This window comes from Periplaneta americana, chromosome 14, assembly GCF_040183065.1.
Source record: "Periplaneta americana isolate PAMFEO1 chromosome 14, P.americana_PAMFEO1_priV1, whole genome shotgun sequence".
In the NCBI taxonomy this organism is placed as follows: Eukaryota; Metazoa; Arthropoda; class Insecta; order Blattodea; family Blattidae; genus Periplaneta; species Periplaneta americana.
In genome coordinates this window covers 140,136,743-140,158,614 of record NC_091130.1, presented here as the reverse complement: position 1 = coordinate 140,158,614, position 21,872 = coordinate 140,136,743, and the positions used below count along the sequence as shown (strand labels likewise).

The 21,872-nt window shown below is 34.8% G+C and overlaps 1 protein-coding gene across 11 annotated transcripts in view; it reads left to right on the top strand.

Annotated features, from left to right (window-relative positions):
* mtd (TLD domain-containing protein mustard) overlaps positions 1 to 21,872 on the top strand; it is a 1,649,382-nt gene that overhangs the window by 1,299,002 nt on the left and 328,508 nt on the right. For all 11 annotated transcript variants that reach the window (XM_069846158.1, XM_069846157.1, XM_069846159.1 and 8 more), the window contains one exon: positions 15,896 to 16,041. In XM_069846158.1, coding sequence (XP_069702259.1) covers positions 15,896 to 16,041 — 146 coding nt within the window. The remainder of the gene's footprint in view (positions 1 to 15,895; positions 16,042 to 21,872) is intronic.

Below are 21,872 nucleotides of genomic sequence, written 5' to 3'. Positions count from 1 at the left end.
GCAGAAATAGAAAAAAAAAAAAGAATGTATTATAAAAACCTATTTCAGGTCAACGAAGTTAAAAGAATTTATCATATGTTATCATACAATGTAGTGAACAGTGAATGCAATAAATGGCGGTTACCTGAGATTTTATGTAATACTTCTATACATTTATGTTCACAGTAAACCTTACTACATGAGCTCTATACAATGATACATCTCTCTCTTCCTCACTATACAGAACAGATCTGTGACATCACATGTAACACAGTTGCCTGATTGAGTTTGATACAAGGAAGATTTACTGTGCAATATTTACTGTTTATAATTTTAAAATGAAATATTTGTCTCTTGGCTATTTATGTTCAGTGCTTTCAGTGAATCAGTGCTTCCCAAACAGGTGAAATCCCATGTCAATAGGAATTAAATACTGGTACTTTGATAATCCAGCTATAATCACAAGGTACCCCTGTACTGGTTGGGTTGTAGTTCATCTCAGTTGAGACTTGTGGACATGAAGTCAGTAGCCGAATTATAGATCTTTCTTTCCACGGAGTGTAGCACAATGGATTTATCTTTGGTTTGTTAGTACTACTGTATATACAGGGTGATTCACGAATATCGTGTAATATAATAGGAACTGATTACTAACATCATTGTACATCTTGATTACACAACTTTTAACACCATCACTTCGGAATATGTATGCTAAGACTTTCCTGTGTTAAATTTCAATGTATCTCGTTAACATGTTTCGGCCTATTTATGGGTCATCTTCAGATGTTCTGGTTCCTGTGAGGGTGTGTTCCTGTGGTATAGTGTAGAGTCAAAGAGTGTGTGTGTTTTGAAGTTGAGTTGTGTGTTGAGAATTTCGTTGGGTTGTGTTTTTGTGTGTGTGTATATTTCATATTGTTCTAGTGTGTTTAGTTTCTGGCTTTTTGGTTGGATGTGTAGTATTTCCATATCTGTGTTGATGTCTCTGTTGGTGTGGTTAGCATTTCTGATGTAATCTGCATATGTGGAGGTGTTTTGTAATTTTGTTATGGCTGTGATGTGTTCTTTGTAACGTGTTTGAAACGATCTGTCTGTCTGTCTGTCTGTCCTATGTAGAAGTTGTTGCAGGTGTTACATCTCAACACACAAACAAACAAATACAACCACACAGGCGTATAAAAACTCAAATGTAACACCTGCAACAACTTCTACATACTAGACAGACAGGCAGATCATTTCAAACACGTTACAAAGAACACATCACAGCCATAACAAAATTACAGAACACCTCCACATATGGAGAACACATAAAAAATGCTAACCACATTCACAGATACATCAACACAGATATGGAAATACTACACATTCGACCAAAAAGCCAGAAAGTAAACACACTAGAACAATATGAAATTTACAGACACACAAAAACACACCCCAACGAAATTCTCAACACACAACTCAACTTCAAAACACACACACTCTTTGACTCTACACTATACCACAGGGACACACCCTCACAGGAAATAGAAGAAGTGGCGCCAAGACAACAACGACCAGTTCTGAAGATGACCCATAAATAGGTCGAAACATGTAAACGAGGTACGTTGAAATTTAACACAGGAAAGTCTTAGCATACATATTCCGAAGTGATATCATTGTGATGAAGAAAGTTCGAATAAACATATATCATATTTTTAAAATTGGCTAAGTTACAACCTTGTGAAAGTTGAACGTGAATGTGGAAGTTACAAAGGTATAATCTAATATAAATTGACACTGGGTGTAAGCCTATTATAAATTTATTGAGGGTTGACTGGTGAAATTTTGGTCATTTTCAGTCAATAATCGCAAAAGGAGAAATGTAAATGTCCAAAGCTGAAAGTGCTTGTGTTTTGTTTGCTATAAACTCGATTTTACCTTCAACAAACAAAATTTGATAACACAATCTTAAGGGGAATTGGACGTTATCGCATGCAAAGTAATGGTAAAAATAGCCTATCTTCAAGCAGTCATAGATGTAATACTATTTATCACAGCTATTTCATTTTTTTAGTGATATATGTATACACATTAAACTTTAAAATGAAAAAAGAATGGTTAATCTAGTGTAAATCTTACCCTTAAATTAATTTTTGAATTTAAACATATGTTTTATATAAATTCACTACATACCTGGGATTAAGTACACTCTATTCACTTATCATAGCACACATTGAATTAAAATTTTGGCCACTTACTGCTAACAGATACTAAAACATACCCTACTAAAATTATTAAAATATCTGTAATATTATGGGCATAGGGCTTATACTAATCTTAAATTTTTTTTAAATTTATTGACGGTGATGATTACTATAAGCCCTATGCCCATAATGTTACAGATATATGAATAATTTTAGTAGGGTATGTTTTAGTATCTATTAGCAGTAAGTGGTCAAATTTTCAATTCAATATATGTTATAATAAGTAAATAGAGTGTACCTAATCACAGACATGTAGTGAATTTAAAAAAAAATTGTGCTTAATTAAAAAAAATTAATTTAAGGATACAGATTTACTCTAGAGTCACCATTCTTTTTCATTTTAAAGCTTAATATGTATACACACATAGCTAACAAAAATGAAAGACCACTGATAAATAGTAGACTATTATATTTATGACTGCTAGAAGATAGGCTATTTTTACCATTATTTTGCATGCGATAATGACCAACTCCCCTTAAGGGAAAAAATGGAACTTTCTGCACCATAATCCACAGTTAATTCCCGATTTACCACGAAAATCGTCTGTAGCTGCATTTAGATTGGCAACAGGCAATGATTGTTTGGCCAAACACCTGCATAGAATTGAAATATATCAGTCCCCTAACTGCCCATTGTGCAACTCAAACCAAGAAATGGATTCGGAACACCTCAAAATCTGTGCTTCAGTGGCTGACCATGATAATATCTTTGTAAATATTTGAGTGCAAGAGGTCAAATGACTTTGTCAAACACATGGCATTAGAAACCACAAAAAACTCGATTTTACAAAATTGTTACTACTGTTCTGTAAGGTTTTTACAAGAAATTGACTGAATTGGTTACAGTTGAATATCACTGATATTATTGGAGTTGAAAATTATTTTTGTTCTGTTCATTTGCTATAAACCGATATAAAACTAATTTTGTATGAGATCCCTTTCCCAAGACTCAAGAAAACAACATGAAACACTGTTTGGGAAGCACTGCATTGAAATGTGTGTACTGTACACAGAAGTGGTTGCAGATGCCACAAGTTTTGGCTTTCCGTGTATTACTTATAAATTGTGCTACGTTTGAATGCCACTTGGTGTGTATAGGTCTAGTAGAAATCTATTTCAATTTATTATGCATGATAATGCACAGTCTGTGACGGAGTGTTCTAGTATTAGAGTAGAATGTTCCATTACTGCAACATTTCACTAACTTAACATTATGTAATCTTCACTACAGCATAAAAATGGAAACACTTTTTTTTTTTTTTTAATATTCCGTTTCTTTGTATGTAATTTTGTTAAGTGTAATGTTTGCAACATTGAATTACATGAGTACTACTTTATTATGATATTCTGTGTTTGTTTTATGTTAATAATAGTAGAATTTTATTTAAAATCTCAGAATGTCACGTGAGCTGCTCAAGAGTGCAATGTTCATCCTTGTTCAGGTTGTGTTCGTATTTTATTTATTTCCAATTGTCAGTAACTTTATTACTTTTATACACGATAAAAATTCATTTGTCCACCTTTGTTTATTGTATTGTATTTATTAACATACCATGCTATTCGTATATTGCTTCACAGCTGGAATGTGGAACATGCCAAAATAGTACATTATGCAACGAGCCTATAATGATAGTAATTAAGACGCAAATATGTTTGTTTATGAAACGAGCGCAAGCGAGTTTCATAATTTTCATACGAGCGTCTTAATTACCATTATAGGCAAGTTTCATACGACTTTTTATCCTCGACCATATTTCTAACTTTAAATTATTCGGAAGTATACATTTTATTTGTATCTGAGAGAAGATCGGAAGTGACCTTGTTCATAGCTCTTGAATTGTGAGATGTGCGCAGACGCGAAAGTATTGATTTTTTCCGAGGAACAATAATGTCATTGACCTTGATGTAATGCAGAGAATGTATAACCTGGAAATTGATTTAGAATTGAAAAACGAGATGACAAATTGAATTTATTTGAATATTATTTACAATTAACGCTAATTATAGTAACAGAACATAACCTTCTGCGACAGTATTGGGTTTCCAGCCTCCGTGACGTTTCCCTCGTCTTTTGATTGCATATCCGAGAATAATCGAAAACCTGAACTTTAATGAATAGGTGTACTTTAATGACATGCATTAAAGGACTGCTACCAGGTGTATAAGTACTACATTTCGGCATGGTCGAGCATAAAAATCTTAATAGTACTACAAAATCTTAATTATAGTCACAGTCTAGTTGAAATGCCATGCAAAGGAGTTTTGCAATATACTAATATAACTAAGATGTAGTATCAATACTTAATACAAGATAAATATTCATGCAGTGTTGTTGAATAGAACACACTTACAGAATAGAAGGCGTGAGAAATTAGGTACTGCTTTAATTTGGTCCTAAATAATCTTATGTTTTGAGGTCGATTTTTATATCCATAAGGAGGCTATTAAAAATGTGTACTGCCATTATAATGCACTCCTTGATAGCACGATAGACTTGCCAATGGAGTATGAAAGTAATTTCTTGACGAGTATTTATGCTATGGACTGTTGCTTTATTTACTAAGTTTTCACGATTACATTGTAAGAAGTTTATTAATGAAAAAATATACTGACAAGCTATGGGCGTTATTTGTATTTTTCTTTAAAATTCAGTTTCCATAAAACTTGTGTACAAAATCGCATTGAAACATTCTGTGTAATTTTGTCACTAAGATAATGTTAGTATATTTTGTTTAAAATAAATAATCAGTAGCATGATTGAAAGTGTGTATATTTCGGAGATTGAAACAAATATGGAGTACTGTATTCTATTAAACTTCGATTGAACAATATTGATATTACTCCATATTTGTACTTGACTTCCTGAACATAATCAAGAAGTGATTTTGAAATATACACAATGATAATCTTGGTCCCACTAACAGTTTTTATGACTTCAAGATTCTTTATCATTAATATTTCTTCCCATAATGCATTAACCAGTGAGCTTTTATATTCTGTAAAGAATGAGTTTTTCTGTAAGTAAATGGTCGTGACAGTTAATAAAAATCGGTTCCGGACAATTGGCCACAGAAAATTGGTAACAGGGACAATTCGCCACAGATAGACAATTTGCTACAGATAGACAATTTGCCACAAATAGACAATTTGCCACACCGTCCATTATCTAAAAATGGGACCGTAACAATTTATTTAAATGTGAATTGGTGGCAAATATAAGTTTCATGTTGTCCTCCGGTTCAAAATACAACAACCACCTTTCTCCTTGTACGGTCTTAGTGTATCTGTCGGCTATAACATTCAGTTCGTCAATATTCCTTGGTGCAGCTTCCTGGCACGGCGCACAGTTTTGTTAATAGATGGTTTCTTCGGTAGATTCACATTGGCTTCGCTTGCAATACGCTGTAACTCATTTTGAATAATGACAGACGTTGATTCTCGGGAAGTCCCCGCCCTTGCCTTCATGTTCTCTACACATTTCTTTGCCTTAATCCTTCCCCAGTCTGCAGAATGATTCTTGTGTTCAGACGGTTCCTTGACGACACTGCTTCCATCTTCTGATAACGTGACTGTTGCATTACACCCGCCACGCATGTCACAGCGCCAAACAACTCCATTCTTATTTTCTCTAAGTCTCGTGTACATGTAGCCCAGATAAATTAATTTGTCAGAGCCTCTTTCTGATTTTATGAAGCAGATTTCTTCCGCCATAGTTCCGAATTAGTTTACAGCTTCTGGATTTTTCTTGTGTTACCATAGAAATATATTATAAATTGTTGCGAATTTGAGTATTGCTTTGAATTTTAATGTGTGGCTAATTGTCTTTGATACGAATTTAAATTATGTGGCGAGTTGTCTTTGATACGAATTTCAATTATGTGGCGAGTTGCCTCTGTGGCCAATTTTCTGTGGCCAGTTGTCCCCAACCCAATAAAAATATTATGGTTTCTTAAATAGCGGAATTAAAACAAGAAACAAACATATGATGTATTCTTTTCAGGCTTCAGTAAAACATAATCTGTTGGAACTTGAAATTGTATAGCTTAACACATAGGCTATTGTATGAGGGGAAATAGCACTATTCTTAATAATTCAGCTGTGTTAATAATGTTCCATTTATTAGCCACAAAGTGACATTTGTCGTAAAATTAATGAAAAGTATTTGCTGAAGTAAAGGAACACATAGTTCTCATGAAAGGTTTTTATAGTGCGGTATTAATAACAGCTATTGAAGTAAAAAGTGGGGTTATTTATTTTCCATGTGATTTTTCTCCATGTTATAATGAATGTTCAGTACGTAGGTAACGTTTTGTTTGCATTAATTCTTCACAGCATTACTCTTACAAGCGCTTTTTTCATTCTGCACATTATTTCTCTCTTTGTTATATTGTGATTTGCACTTCTTAATCAAAGACAAAGCACATTTTATTCTAAAATTCATTATTTCTTCTATTCAACATTTTTTCTTTCTCTATTCTGTGATGTTGGCGAATTGAATGCAATCTTTTTTTTTTTTGTGCCTGTTGACGTGCGTTGGTTTTGAGGTCCATGCAAATTCTGTACCTAATTGTCCTGAATATTGGTTATGTAAAGACAGACTAATTCATTCATACTTTTATTTACAGATGTTAAATGTTTTTATTAATAATAATTCTCTCTCTATTTATATTGAGTTAATGACAAAGCTGTAAGAGTAGTTCAATGGCTTTGTTTTTAAAATAGACTTATTTGATGTTGTAGGAGTTTTGTGATGTTTTAGACCTCGTCTAAATTGTGTTTGTGTATGAACAGGCGTTATAACTGACTGTTCCGAGTATAAAATGGCATTTCTCTTGCCTATAGGTATATACATTCCAGAGTTTTGAGTGGTTTGAGACTGTGCATTAGCATGTGTGTATATCTATTTTTACAGATATGCTAACAGTGTGGTAATATAATATAATCAGTACTGTATGATGGAAATGCATGAAACAAATCAATACACATTTTGAGTATGACTGAATATTTTTTTGAGAAATGATTTTTGTAGTATTTACTTGTATATACTCCATATTCTTTCATGTCAACGTTTAATTCAAATCGTGGTAGTTTTCTGTGTTTGTAAATTTGAAATTGAATGTGTAATATGAAGCTCTTTGTTGTTTATGGTATGGCAAGAAGTATAGGAAATCCATGGTCTTACATAATTTTCATCAATTCTGAGTTGGCTTAAGACTGGTTCACAATAAACCGGGAACGAGAACCAGAATGAAAACGAGAAGCAGAGGACGTGAATATGAAAATTTTTGATTCACAATAAACCGAGAACGTAGACGACTATGCAGATCGATATGCATGTCAATAACGATATGTAAAGTCGATATTACGCATTCTGATGTTATTTGTCTATAATTGACCAATGGCATTCTCTCATGAGTACAAGGCAGCCAACATAAACACAGGTTAACTAACTTCGAAATTTCAACTGAAACATTTCATTAGGTACGGCACTATAAATATGCCCATGCATCTTTATTATCACAACCTATTTTAAGTCTACCATAACGTAAAATAATTAGAGAAGAAACATTTATATTAGAACAAAACTGAACACAACAGTAGTTATTGAATTGAGGCATGAATATGTAGTGTGTAATACAACCAATACAGTAATAAAATATGATTCACTTACGATCGGTGTTCAAAGATGCAGCTATTGAAAGCCAAGTACTCTCCTTCATTTCCTCATCTTTATACGAGGCGCACTGCTTATCATAAACATGAGGATTTTCCTCAACACTCAAAATTAGAATCCCATCAAATAAAACTTGCTCCATGATGCACAGCACAGAACAAAATAATGCATAGGTTATGTCACGGTCTTCTTGCTACAAAATATACGACTACAAAATAGCTTTTAGATGGCAATAGAATGAATCTAGTGGGCTGTGATCGGAAACGTGAACGCCAAAGTTGAAACTTGGCCAACTCTCCGTTCCCGATCCTGGGCTCCGGCAAGCTTTTCGTTAATTGTGAATGCTCACATTTAAATGTACACATTTTAACAATTTTACTATTTTCGTTTTTGTTCCGATTCTCGTTTCCGGTTTATTTTGAACCAGCCTTTAGTCTTAAGAGTTGACAATGCTAATCTTGAAATCCTTAGAAAAGTACCAGGATATTTATCGCCTTGCGTTATTAAACACAGTGCTCAATTACATAGTAGTATTACATAGAAAAATAAAGGCTATTTCTTGCATATTGAGAGTTACGGATAACTAAGCTCTGTCCATAGTAATCATTATTGATTTTTCACATAACACTTCTTAATACTACTTGATTGTTACACAGTAATAGTGACATTCTTTGATAACAGGGTTAGTTAATAATTGGTACATGACTCACTCAACATAGACGAGAATTCAAGATATAAGAGAACATTTCTGGACAATATTTGAATTTAAGATAACTATTTTATTGTGTTGTATTATACTTCTGGTCTCACATCAGAGTCGCGTGGTTTAAAGTGTTACATCTTACACTAGAGATACGGAACAAGCCCTGGTCCAGGTCTTCATGGAGAAATAAATTTTCTCACAAAGTTTTTTGAGACAGTATTCACCCAGCCACAATGAATAGTGTAATATACCCTGTAACTCCTTGTAAAGTTAATTTGAATAATTTTGAGGGAAAAATTCTTCCAGGGCCGGGTATCGAACCCGGGACCTTTGGTTAAATGTACCAACACTCTACCAACTGAGCTAACCGGGAACTCTACCAGACACTGATCCAATTTTTCCCCTCTATATCCACAGACCTCAAAGTGGGCTGACAACCGTCAAGCAACCAACATTGAGTGCACACTAACTCTGTGTGACTTAAATTGTGGTTTTCTGTTAACGAACAGTGACGTGTATTATGCAAATCAATGTGGATATAGATGTGAAAAATTGGATTGGTGTCTGGTAGAGTTCCCGGGTAGCTCAGTTGGTAGAGCGTTGGTACGTTTAACCAAAGGTCTCGGGTTCGATACCTGGCCCCGGAATAATTTTTCCCCCAAAATTATTCAAATTAATTTTACAGGGAGTTATACCTGAAAGCTTGATTTGCATGATACACGTCACTGTTCGTTAACAGAAAACCATAACTTAAGTCACACAGAGTTAGTGTGCACCCCGGTTTCATCAACCTTCGTTATCATTATAACGTCTCGTTTAATAATTTAATGACACGTTAGTCAATTTTTGTGTTTCACCAAACATCGTTATTGCTAACGCATCTATAAACTCATCGTTAATTTATTAGGACCTAATTCGTCGCGTTAAAGCAGTAACGATGGGTTAAGAAGTCAACAACATGGCGGACGTATTCGATGTTGAAGTTCCGCAACATAATGACGAACTTCTATGTGTTGTAATAACACTTGGAATAATCATTTTGAAGATTTAAGTGATAAAGAATTTCACGAAAGCCACACATTAAGGAAATAAGTAATAAGAATGATTCTAGAAGTAACTGAATATAGGTTAGAATACGACAGATAAGAATCACCCACTTATCACCTCTGCAACAGATTCTTCTCGCTTTAAGATAATGTTACGGGAAGTTTTGAAATAGTAATTGGTGATATGAACGGGATGTCAAAAGCTGTATTGTCTAGATATGTGAATAAAGTATCAGACGTATGAACATTACGACCACAATACATTCATTATCTATATAATAGGCCTAGAGCTAAATTTCCTGTCGTCATTGACAACGATAGAGTGTGTAGGTACATGTTCCAATTATATCTCCTGTCAGTAATATGGCCAAAAGATTCCGCAACAAAAGATCCTATTTTTCATTCAATATTCAAACAGTTTCATTTGTAAAGTTCCGCATAAAAATTGTGACTAAACTATCGCTGAGGTAGTTTCCTTCGTGCTCTGCTTATACATCTTGCACATACGAAACTGTGACAGGTTAGGTTTGATTAGTTTAGGTTTTTGTTATGCCTTGTATATGCGATCAATTGCATTTCCACAAAAAAAATAAAATAAAACAAAATTCAACGATTTTCAATTCCGAAATCAGCAGAATTACCTCAGCGCTAGTTTATTAAAATTGTAATAGGTTAGAATACGACAGATAGGAATCACCCACTTAATGCCTCTTCAACAGATTCTTCTCGTTTTAAGATAATGTTACGGTCAGTACACGATAGCACAACATTCCAAAGATGTAAGAGGATGCCTTTTTAAATGGAAAGGTTCCAAAGAGATTCTGCTTTTAGGATGCAATGGATAATGGATACCCCTCAAAATCCAATTTAATGACACCGCTTCTGAATTCTGCCACACAAGCAGGGCAAAATTGTTACAGGGTACATAAATCTACATGAAATACAGTATAAAAGTAGTATGCAATTTATGGAAGAGTTGATTTCCTATCCTAAATTTAGGCCTAATAATAACTACTGTGGCCTCAATTCTGAAGCTGTTTACCTTATCGTCCGCAAAATTTTTTTATATTTCCTTTAGAAGTTACAAATTAACTGCTCTACATTCCTATTTACATTTGGAAGCATCTGGTTTTTAAATTACGGTATGACAACATACTGTATTTAGGAAAAATATCAAGAATAAGAACTTTTAGATGTTCTTAAAATTACAGCCTCTTACACGTTTGCCTATGATTGTTTCCTCATGCCAAACAAAGTCAGCCGTGATCATATGTAACCAATGAAATTCGCGATTTCGAAGCCATAGTCGTATGAGAAATAAAACATGCAAGATATAAGTACAAAATCCCCAGGTTAGTAAACGCACGTTAATTTTAAAGAAATGAGGCATGGTGAAACAGTCAACTTTTAAAGATCTCGTTAAAATTAAATGATCCGTTTATTGACAAGTCGTTTGTGCTAATTTAAAGGAGATTGGTGAAACCGGCCATGGTCAGTGTTGGTTACTTGACGGTTGTTAGCCCACTTTGAGGTCTGTGGATATAGAGGGGAAAAATTGGATCGGTGTCTGGTAGAGTTCCCGGTAGCTCAGTTGGTAGAGCATTGGTACGTTTAACGAAAGGTCCCGAGTTCGATACCTGGCCCCAGAACAATTTTTCCTTCAAAATTATTCAAAATTCATATAATTAGAACAGTCATTGTATATTTGTATTTCGTTTTGTCATTGTTTTCACAAATACAGTACTCAAAATTATTACTTTTTTTGCTATTTGATGTTATTTTTCATTGGCTATATAAATACAGCATTGATGCCAATAATACAAGCACTCTTCATACAATCAAATTCAATGATTGAACATTTAAGCACTTTTTAAAAATGAGATTTATTTCTCAATTATATAAACTTTTTTATCATTAAATTCTTAAATACAAAATTTTTAGAAGTGCATGTTTAATAATATTGAAATATTACCGTGCTATTTATAACGCTCAAATTTTAGGTTGGTTCCTATTCATGTGATTCCAAATTGACATACGTCCACTAAAAAGTAATCCGCTCTGGAAGTATTGATTGACTGTAAGTGTGGTTTCCCACTGGAGAAACTCTCAACAGCAACTCAACTGTACTTCAACGCAACTGCAACTCAACTGTGATTTCAGTTGATCGACTGGGTATGTTGTGTATTCTTGTGACTGCAGTTGAAGTCACTAAACTCAAAGTTGCTGTATTGTGAACAGACCTGTCTCTTCAGTGCTGCAACTGCAATTCAATTTGGATTCAGTTGCGGTTGACAGTTGGCCCAGTGGGAATTCTCTCTAATGCATTTAAAGATATCTGACAAATATTGGCGAAATTATCTTGTGCACGTGCTTTAACGTCATCAATAAAAACACCTTTGAATTAATTATAATTAACTTTCGTTCAGCAAAAAGTAATAAGCCTGAATAGTGTGTTAGGGCCGAATTCATAGTCAACACTTATTGTAAGGAAACCCTTAAGCAGTTGCTTATAATAATTTCCAATTCATAAATCCCACTGAAGTGAGCACTTATTCAAATAAGGTAGCTTGTCAGCTTACTCAAGTGTTTCCTCATATGCATTGTAATCAGCTGATTCAGTATACAGTGGATGATGATTTTGGTTTTGACGAATTTATTGAGTTCTGTAATGAAAATGAAAATGAAAATGTATTTCAGCAAAACAAAAGATAGGCCTATATTCGAGATATGGAAAGCCCTTTAGAGATGTACAATGACCAACAATTTAAGAGGAGATACCGTTTCGACAAGAACACTTGTGGATATTCTGGTCTCTCTCATTGAAATTTACAATACAACAATGAGGCTTACCAAGTTCACCACTGCTCAAAATGCTGGTTGCTTTGAGATTTTATGCTACAGCATAATTTCAGTTAGGTTTAAGTGGTATTTTTTTCGAAAAGTATTCAGGCTCCAACGAAGTGTTAGGGCCTATTTGCATTTTCGTTTATATTCTACCCAAGGAATAAGCTGTTAAAATTTTCGTAATTATAGGACTTCCACTTTCTTTATCATAAAAATAACTGAAAAATAAATTAAAATGATTTACTTAGAGGAATATTTCAGGAGTTTGCATTAAATTCAACTGTAATTTTGTCCCATATCAAGTTCTTCTTTTGGAGAGAACAATTATCAGATTTTTTACTTTCAACGATTTCTCTATATTTCATAACTACTACTAGGTTCAAAAAGTTCCCGGAATTTTACTACCATTTTTCGTATTAATATATAACAAGGGATATTATACATTTGTTTTGTTGGTAACATTCATGATGTCATTTTCTTTAAGTGTGTTGATAATGGCGATAGTTGGTTTTGAGTTGTAGGCAATTGTTTATCATAGTGTTTTGTTTGTTCGTCGCATTTTGTAATTATGTCCACAGAGCAACGTACAAACATCAAGTTCTGTGTTTTGATACACAAAACTCCTGCAGAGACATTAAGATTGTTGGAAGAAGCATATGGCGAAGCAGCTCAAGTGTATGCCTGGCATAAACGCTTTTCTGGTGGCCGCGATAGCATCAAAGATGACGTACGCAGCGGCCGACCAACAACTGCAACAAATGAAGCAATCGCTCAGCGTGTGCGTAATGTTGTGAGGGACGACCGACGTAAAACCATAAAAGAGATAGCAGCAAAGGTCGGAATATCAGTCGGAAGTGTACACAATGTTCTTCACAAGCATCTCAACATGTATTACGTGTCTCAGAAGTTAGTTCCGAAAATGTTGTCGGCAGAACAGAAAGAAACAAGAATGACTCTTGCTGGGGACATGATCAGTATGGCTGATGAAGATGGTGATTTCTTAAACAAAATTATTGCTGGTGATGAAACTTGGTACTACTTGTACGACCCAGTCCCTAAACGACAGTCATCTGAGTGGAAATCGAAAACATCTCCTCGGAAGCAAAAATTTCCTAGGGACACTTCCAAAGGCAAAGTTATGTTGGAAGTTTTCTTCGACTCTCAGGGTCTCATCCACCATGAGTTCAATCCAGAAGGTCGTACTGTAACGAAAGAATTGTACGTAGAAATCTTCCGTCGCCTCCTGCACGCAGTGAGAAGGAAACGTCCAGAAAAGTGGGTAGAAAGCAACTGGTTCCTTATGCATGACAATGCACCTGCTCATCGCGCAATTATTGTAAAGAATTTTCTTGCCAGGCACAACATAACTGCTTTGGATCACCCACCATACTCTCCTGATCTCTCACCACCTGATTACTTCCTGTTTCCCCGTCTGAAAAGTCATCTGAAAGGACGGAGATTCAATGCTGAAGAGGTTATCGCAAACGCGACGAGAGCACTAAGACGGGTTTCACAAAATGGCTTCCAGCCTGCTTCCAGGAACTCTACACGCGTTGGCAAAAGTGTGTTGTTGCGGAAGGCAACTATTTTGAAGGGAATACTGTGGAATAGTGTTTAAGGTACGTTGTTTCTATGATAATAGCAAATTCAGGGAACTTTTTGAACCTAGTATGTATTTCTCTTAGCTCACTTCTTTGTTCTTCTGTAAAATGCTTTCTCGACATCTTGTATAATTTTTAGCTCTATAATATTTACTTAACTGTATTTGTATACGATAATAATGCTGATTTAACAATTTGAAGGTGCTGGAAAGCAATTGAATGTACGAAAGCGCTCACGTCTAGCCATGTTGCCATATTTCTTTCGATGTCAAGGGAATGCTCAGTGCATATGAAAGAGTGGCATCTCTGCAATACGATCTGAAATAAGTGCTAAGGAAACGCTCATTACTTAAGTGTTTCCTCATTTTATAAGTGACGACTATGAATTCGACCTTAAGACTGTTCAACTGTAGATATTGAATACTGTCATTTGCTGTTTGTGTTGCCATAACGATAAGATTCCAGTAATGCCCCTTAAATACATTGGATTTATTAAAATAAAAATCATTCATTACTTCGTCCAAGTGCAAGAAGTCTTGAAATTACTCTTCCTCTAAACATTTTGTAGCCTTTTTCAAAGGATAATGATTACGTGTAAATGTTGTCCTAGAATAATAATAATAATTATGAAATTACCTAGATTTTCTTAGATATACAGAGTGGAATCCGTGTGTAAGAGTAGTATTTGTAACAGTTTTTAAATCAGTTACGTTGTTTTACATTGTTCAGATCGTCATTATTCAGTAGTTCAATAGAACAAAAATAATTTTCAGTATTTATTTATTTTTAATATCGTTCATAAGAGATAAGAATTAAATGTACAGAACCACCATTGAAGACCCCGAGAGAAAATTTACACTTCGTGGTCTCTTGTGATGAAGTAAATCTAAAAAGACGCCTTGCCAATTAGTTATATCCAATAAGCACATTATATTATTTGTTTTATGATGAATTTTGTTAAGTTTGTATGAGGTGTATTTTTATTACTTATTAATAATTTTAATTGGGCTGTTTTACGTTTTTTTTTTTTTTCAAATAAGATACTATCTTAGGAATGTGTAGAAATAATATAATTAATGAAATTATATCAATTGTTATCTTGTGTATTCCATATTAATAGATTTAGTTAAACTAATGATTTTTGTGATTTTTTTTATACCAGTAATCCTTTTGTAGTTTCCAAGGGACTGAGAAACAAATCACGTCATACCATGATCGTTATTAATACCATATGAGATGATTAATGAAATTAGATCAATTTTTATCTTACGTATCCCATATTAATAGATTTAGTTAGACATGATTTTTGTGATTTTTTTATAATCCTTTTGTAGTTCCCAAGTGACTGAGAAACAAATCACGTCATGCCATGAACGTTATTAATGCCATATGAGATGATTAATGAAACTAGATCAATTTTTATCTTGTGTATCCCATATTAATAGATTTAGTTACACTAATGATTTTTTGTGACTTTTTTTTTATAATCCTTTTGTAGTTTCCAAGTGACTGAGAAACAAATCACGTCATACCATGATCGTTATTAATACCATATGAGATGATTAATGAAATTAGATCAATTTTTATCTTATGTGTCCCATATTAATAGATTTAGAATAATTATTTTTGTGATTTTGTTTTATCCTTTTGTAGTTTCTAAGGAACTGAGAAACGAATCCCATCATGCCATGAACATTTATTATTACCATATCCTAGTAGATTGTAATGTTTTCCATTTGTTAATATTACTAATGCGACGATGCACGATATAATTTGGTGTTAACGTTAATTGTTTTTGTTTTCTACAGGCGATCATCAGTAGGTACATTCATTAGGCCACATTCCTCTTCATCCACTTCGGAGCAACGCCCTCCGCAGCCAACAGCACCGAAGTTGGACTACCGCAGTATGGTGTCCGTGGATGACATGCCTGAGCTTTTTGTTTCATTTGACAGTAAGTTTCTTTCAGAGAAGTTTCATTTACAGTTACTCGTTTTGTGAATCCCTAAACAATTGCACTCCCACTAATTAGTTACACTCGTAAATTTAATAAATTTCATTGATTTGCTGTGCATGCATTGCATATAAGCAAATATATTTTTCTCTCTGCGAATTCAAATTGAAATAGGGGCACTGGTACACGCAAATCAAGCTTTCAGGTATAACTCCCTGTAAAGTTGATTTGAATAATTTTGAGGAAAAAATTGTTCTGGTGCCAGGTTTGGTACGTTTAACCAAAGGTCCCGGGTTCGATGCCCGGCCCCGGAACAATTTTTCCCTCGAAATTATTCAAATCAACTTTACAGAGAGTTATACCTGAAAACTTGATTTGCGTAATACACGTCACTGTTCGTTAACAGAAAACCACAATTTAAGTCACACAGAGTTAGTGTGCACTCAATGTTGGTTGCTTGACGGTTGTCAGCCCACTTTGAGGTCTGTGGATATAGAGGGGAAAAATTGGATCGGTGTCTGGTAGAGTTCCCGAGTAGCTCAGTTGGTGGAGCATTGGTACGTTTAACCAAAGGTCCCGGGTTCGATGCCCGGCCCCGGAATAATTTTTCCCTCGAAATTATTCAAATCAACTTTACAGGGAGTTATACCTGAAAACTTGATTTGCGTAATACACGTCACTGTTCGTTAACAGAAAACCACAATTTAAGTCACACAGAGTTAGTGTGCACTCAATGTTGGTTGCTTGACGGTTGTCAGCCCACTTTGAGGTCTGTGGATATAGAGGGGAAAAATTGGATCGGTGTCTGGTAGAGTTCCCGAGTAGCTCAGTTGGTGGAGCATTGGTACGTTTAACCAAAGGACCCGGGTTCGATGCCCGGCCCCGGAATAATTTTTCCCTCGAAATTATTCAAATCAACTTTACAGGGAGTTATACCTGAAAACTTGATTTGCGTAATACACGTCACTGTTCGTTAACAGAAAACCACAATTTAAGTCACACAGAGTTAGTGTGCACTCAATGTTGGTTGCTTGATGGTTGTCAGCCCACTTTGAGGTCTGTGGATATAGAGGGGGGAAAAATTGGATCGGTGTCTGGTAGAGTTCCCGGGTAGCTCAGTTGGTAGAACATTGGTACGTTTAACCAAAGGTCCCGGGTTCGATGCCTGGCCCCAGAACAATTTCTCCCTCGAAATTATTCAGGGGTACTGTAGTATCTAATATTTTATGTTGTAACAGATAAGTACTATTACTTACTATGACGATGCCATGAATTAGTTCTTAAGGCCAAAAAATATCTTGCCAAATGGAAATTTTTCCCTTCTAGAAGAAATCGTTGCCTATATATTTTGAAATTACATCAATTTTTCTTTCGAAACAATGTAATCTAAAAGTATGGAACATTTGTTGTAAATTAATTTTCAGATTAATATGTAGTATCAGACGTATTTAGTACTAAAATAACTGCTGTTTTATAGCTTACGCCTATTACACAATATTAAAAGTGAGAAAATATATAATACAGTAAAATTCCTCGTAACCAGCACCCAAATAACCGGCAATAGTAAACAATGACACTTTTGGTAGGGGAAAAAAAAACACCCACAGTCTGGGTCGTCAGTTTTGTCACATTAGGTAGTTCGCTCGAACTTTCATTTTCAGTGAATATTCGAACCTAAACTTAGTGTGTTATTTGTGTTGTGTGATGTGTTTTAATAAGGAAAATCCACACAGTTCTTATGTCTATTCAGTTATGAGCAAGTGATAGATAAATAAACTTCATATGGCTGTAGTTTCAACATTTGGCATCATGAAATAGGCCTGCTAACTTTTTTTTTGTATATACTGATATTTATTCAATTATCCGGCAAAATCTCGTATCCGGAACTAGCCTGGTCCCTTTGGTGCTGCTTAAGATGGATTACTATATTTCTTAAATATAAAATAAAAATTTTAAGACATGAATACAGCAGAGAGATTACTGAAGCATATATTATTGTGTATATATATCGAATTGAGAAGGAACTGGAAATATCAAATGAAAAATAGAAGAGCGAAAGTTTAGTACAAGCAGATACAAAGATTAACGCCTCCTACTTGTAGAAGTAGATAGCAGAGGGATGGAGAATTATTTTAGTGTCTCTTTTGTATAGGCATGTCACAGAGGTCTTAATTTCGTTAACCTTTTTCTTGGAATACCACCTCAGTGAATAGTAAATTGTATTTCTCCTTGTAATAAGGAATTGTAGGTTCATATATGCGGTATTTTTCTGTATGAATGTCGGAAGGTTAATCCTTGCATGACTCTGTTCTGATATTTGGGTCAGTGGTGTACCGGTAGTCTACTGAGGAATTGGGAGGGATAGCAAGTACCATATATCAATTCTTCGGCAATACCCCTCCAATGATACTCCATGGACTTTCTCGCACATGGTGTAATGTTTTTCTTCTAAAGAAATATTGTATTGTGTGTATTTACATTCCATAGTATTTGTACATTGCTTCTCGGCTAGAATATGGAAGCTGTCAAAGAAACTTTAATAGTACTACAGAGTCTTAATTCATAGTCGCAGTCTAGTTGACATATATACAGAAGGGTTTTACAATATACGAATACAAGTTACTATTGATACTTAATACAAGACAGAAATATTTATGCAGTGTTGATGAATGTCATAAATTCATCTACAGAATAGAAGGCGTGAGAAATTAGGTAATCTTACGTTTTGAATTTGATTTTTATATCCATAGGGAGGTTATTAAAAATATATACTACCTTGATAGCCTGATAGACCTGCCAATCGAGTATGAAAGTAATTTCTTGATGAATATTTATGCTATGAACTGTTGCTTTATTTACAAAGTTTTCACGATTACATTGTAAAAAGTTTAATAATGAAAAATGGGCGTTATTTGTATTTTTTTTTAATGTTCCTACACGATTCCCTAGATTTGGCACCTACTATTATTCTAATTACTCTTTTTTGTAGTAGGAATATACTGTTAACTATCTGTAGAATTTTCCCAGAATATTATTCCAAAACTCATTACAGAGTGGAAGTATGCAAAGTGTATTGTTTTTAAGGCATTGATATTTACTATCTTTTGCATAGATCTAATAGCAAAACATGCTGAATTTAGTTTGGGGGGGGGGGAATTTCTTCAATATGATTTTTCTAGTTTAGTAGCTTATTTATTTGTAAGCTAAGAAATTTGGTTGTTATTTCTATTAGGGCCTTATTGTTAATTTTATTATTGTGCTTAAAATTTGCGAGGTTGAATTTAGGCAGGATTTAAACTGGATTATGTTAGTTTTGTTAGAGTTTAATACTAATTTATTTGCCGAGAACCAATCACATATTTTGAGGAGAATTGCCTGTGTTGAAAATTGGAATGTGTTGGATTATTGGCTGTAATTACTGTACTTGTCATCTGCAAATAATATGGAAAGACCTACATATTTTATTAGGGAAGCAAGATCATTTATGAACAATAGAAAAACTAGAGGACCTAATATTGACCAAATATTAAATTAAAGACTGAAAAAAGAGGTAAATATACTTATTTAGTTATCAGTCGCTAAAGAAACACTTATAACACGATAAAACAAAGCAGCTAATTGGTGTGAGTGCAATGTCCCATCCCAGAGTTCCTGTAAACTGTAAAGCAATAAGGTGATGTTTTGACCACCCTGTGTAAGGTAGTCGGACTGGCTTCTGGCTGCCTCTCGGTGCTGCTGCATGCCACCAGGCCCACTCTGCTTGATACTTGACCTGCATTCAACTCGTGCAGCTTGCATTAGTCGACTAAATGCCTACCAGGCACAGGTTCCTAATTGGTGACATTATTATATGAAAATTACCGTACCGGTATTCATAATTTTTAACATATTTTTCTGCAATGTGTTTCAAAATTAAATATTTTCATAACTATTTATATGATCTACAAAGGAATTCTGTAAAATAGAAATTTTCACTGTTAGTGTTGGAAACTACAATGTGGTACTTTAGCAACACATTTAAATAGTAGGATCTGTAATAAAAATTAGTGTGCACAGTTTTAGTTCGTTTTGCTATGAATATACGCTTGTCAATATGAAGCTGCTTCTTTCATGTTGTTACTAAGGTTGGATAAAAAGTTGTTGTTGTTTTCTAATGCCAGGCGTTTGACAATAAAGTCATTTGACCTCTTGCACTCCAATATTTTTCAAAGATATTATCATGACTAGCCACTGAAGCACAGATTTTGAGGTGTTCCGAATCCATTTCTTGGTTTGAGTTGCACAATGGGCAGTTAGGGGACTGATATATTCCAATTCTAGTTAAATGGCAAGTTGTAGCCGATTTAAGTGAACACCATATTTTAACGTTCTGGTGGCTACTTCATTCACACACAACCCCCAGAATGTCTGGAGGACCACACCTGCTGTTGGTCGACGGGTCCATTGGACCTAGCTGGGAGATCTTGTTGATCACCAGCTTTCCCTCCTTAAACCACTGGAGGACGATTTTAGTGCCATAGCAGGTCAGCACTAGGAACAGAAAAGTAGAAAGAGGAGGAAGGAAAGGGAAATGAACCCCTAGGCCTCGAATGCTCTAATGCATTCTCTAATGGATAAAAAGTAATGGCAACAGTTCGATATTTCTGACATGGCTTTATTCACAGGGGTACAACATTTACGTACTTTCTACATAGTCGCCCCCCCCCCCTATTTAATACCTTTTGCCAAATGTCTGGAAGGCGTCATACACCATCAGTGCGTCCATCTTTGTTGATGTTCCGTATTGACCGTCCTATAGCATGGATAAGTTCATCTCTTGGTATTGTACCAGGTCCCCCACAGTGGTTCTTTCACTTTGGTGAAAAGATCGTAATCACATGGACTCATGTCGGGTGAGTACAGATGTTCCAGAATCTCCCATTGAGAGCGGCGCAAGAGGTCCTTGACAGAAACAGCGTCCTGTACGGAGGTTGTCCTGAACAGAATCCATGCCTTCCCGGAACGCTTTAACCCATTGTGCCACTGTGTGATATGGCAACGCTGCATTGGCACATGCTTCACGCAGTCCCTGAAAACATTCTTGTGCACTACGACCTCGTGTCACTTCAATTTTGATCCAGGAACGTTGCTCTAGTTTTGTAAACGTGGTCTTAGGATGCTCACACTACCCCTATGAAAGTCAATGTTCTACACACTGCAGTAGATTGACAGAGTACTATCGCCGCTGGCTGCACTAACTCATCTAACAGTCCTTGTTCATATCTACACAGCTGGCAGCTCTCGAACGCACCATCGTGACGTGACAGCAGTTTTGCCATAACTTTTTATCCAACCTATGTATATGAAATTAAAAGTTATTGAATAAAAAATAATTTTCTGCTTACTTCTTAAAGCCCGCTCCCACTTAGTGGAATCCAGTGAAACAAAATTTCTCTTCACAATGCATTTAAATGGAAGACAGCAGAAAGTGACACATCAAATCGAATCAAATAGAATTCATAATCTAGAATATTTATTCCACTGCCAGAACAGAATTTGTTGTTTCAGATATGATCGTATGTTCTCATGAAGCCTTTAAGAAAAAACAAATGAGCCATATTCATTTTTAGTACGTGTGTAATTTGACTGTTGAAAGTTGTTGCTGAACTAGTAGATACACGGAAAATTTCAGTTCAGTAATATGAACGAAGAAAAATTAATACTTTTATTCAGAATTGTCTGCTATTGTATGACAAAACACGAAAGTATTTTGTAATAAATATTCCCGTGATAATTCGTGAAGAAAAATAAGTAAATTAACAGAAACATCGGGTGAAAATTAAAATTCAAAG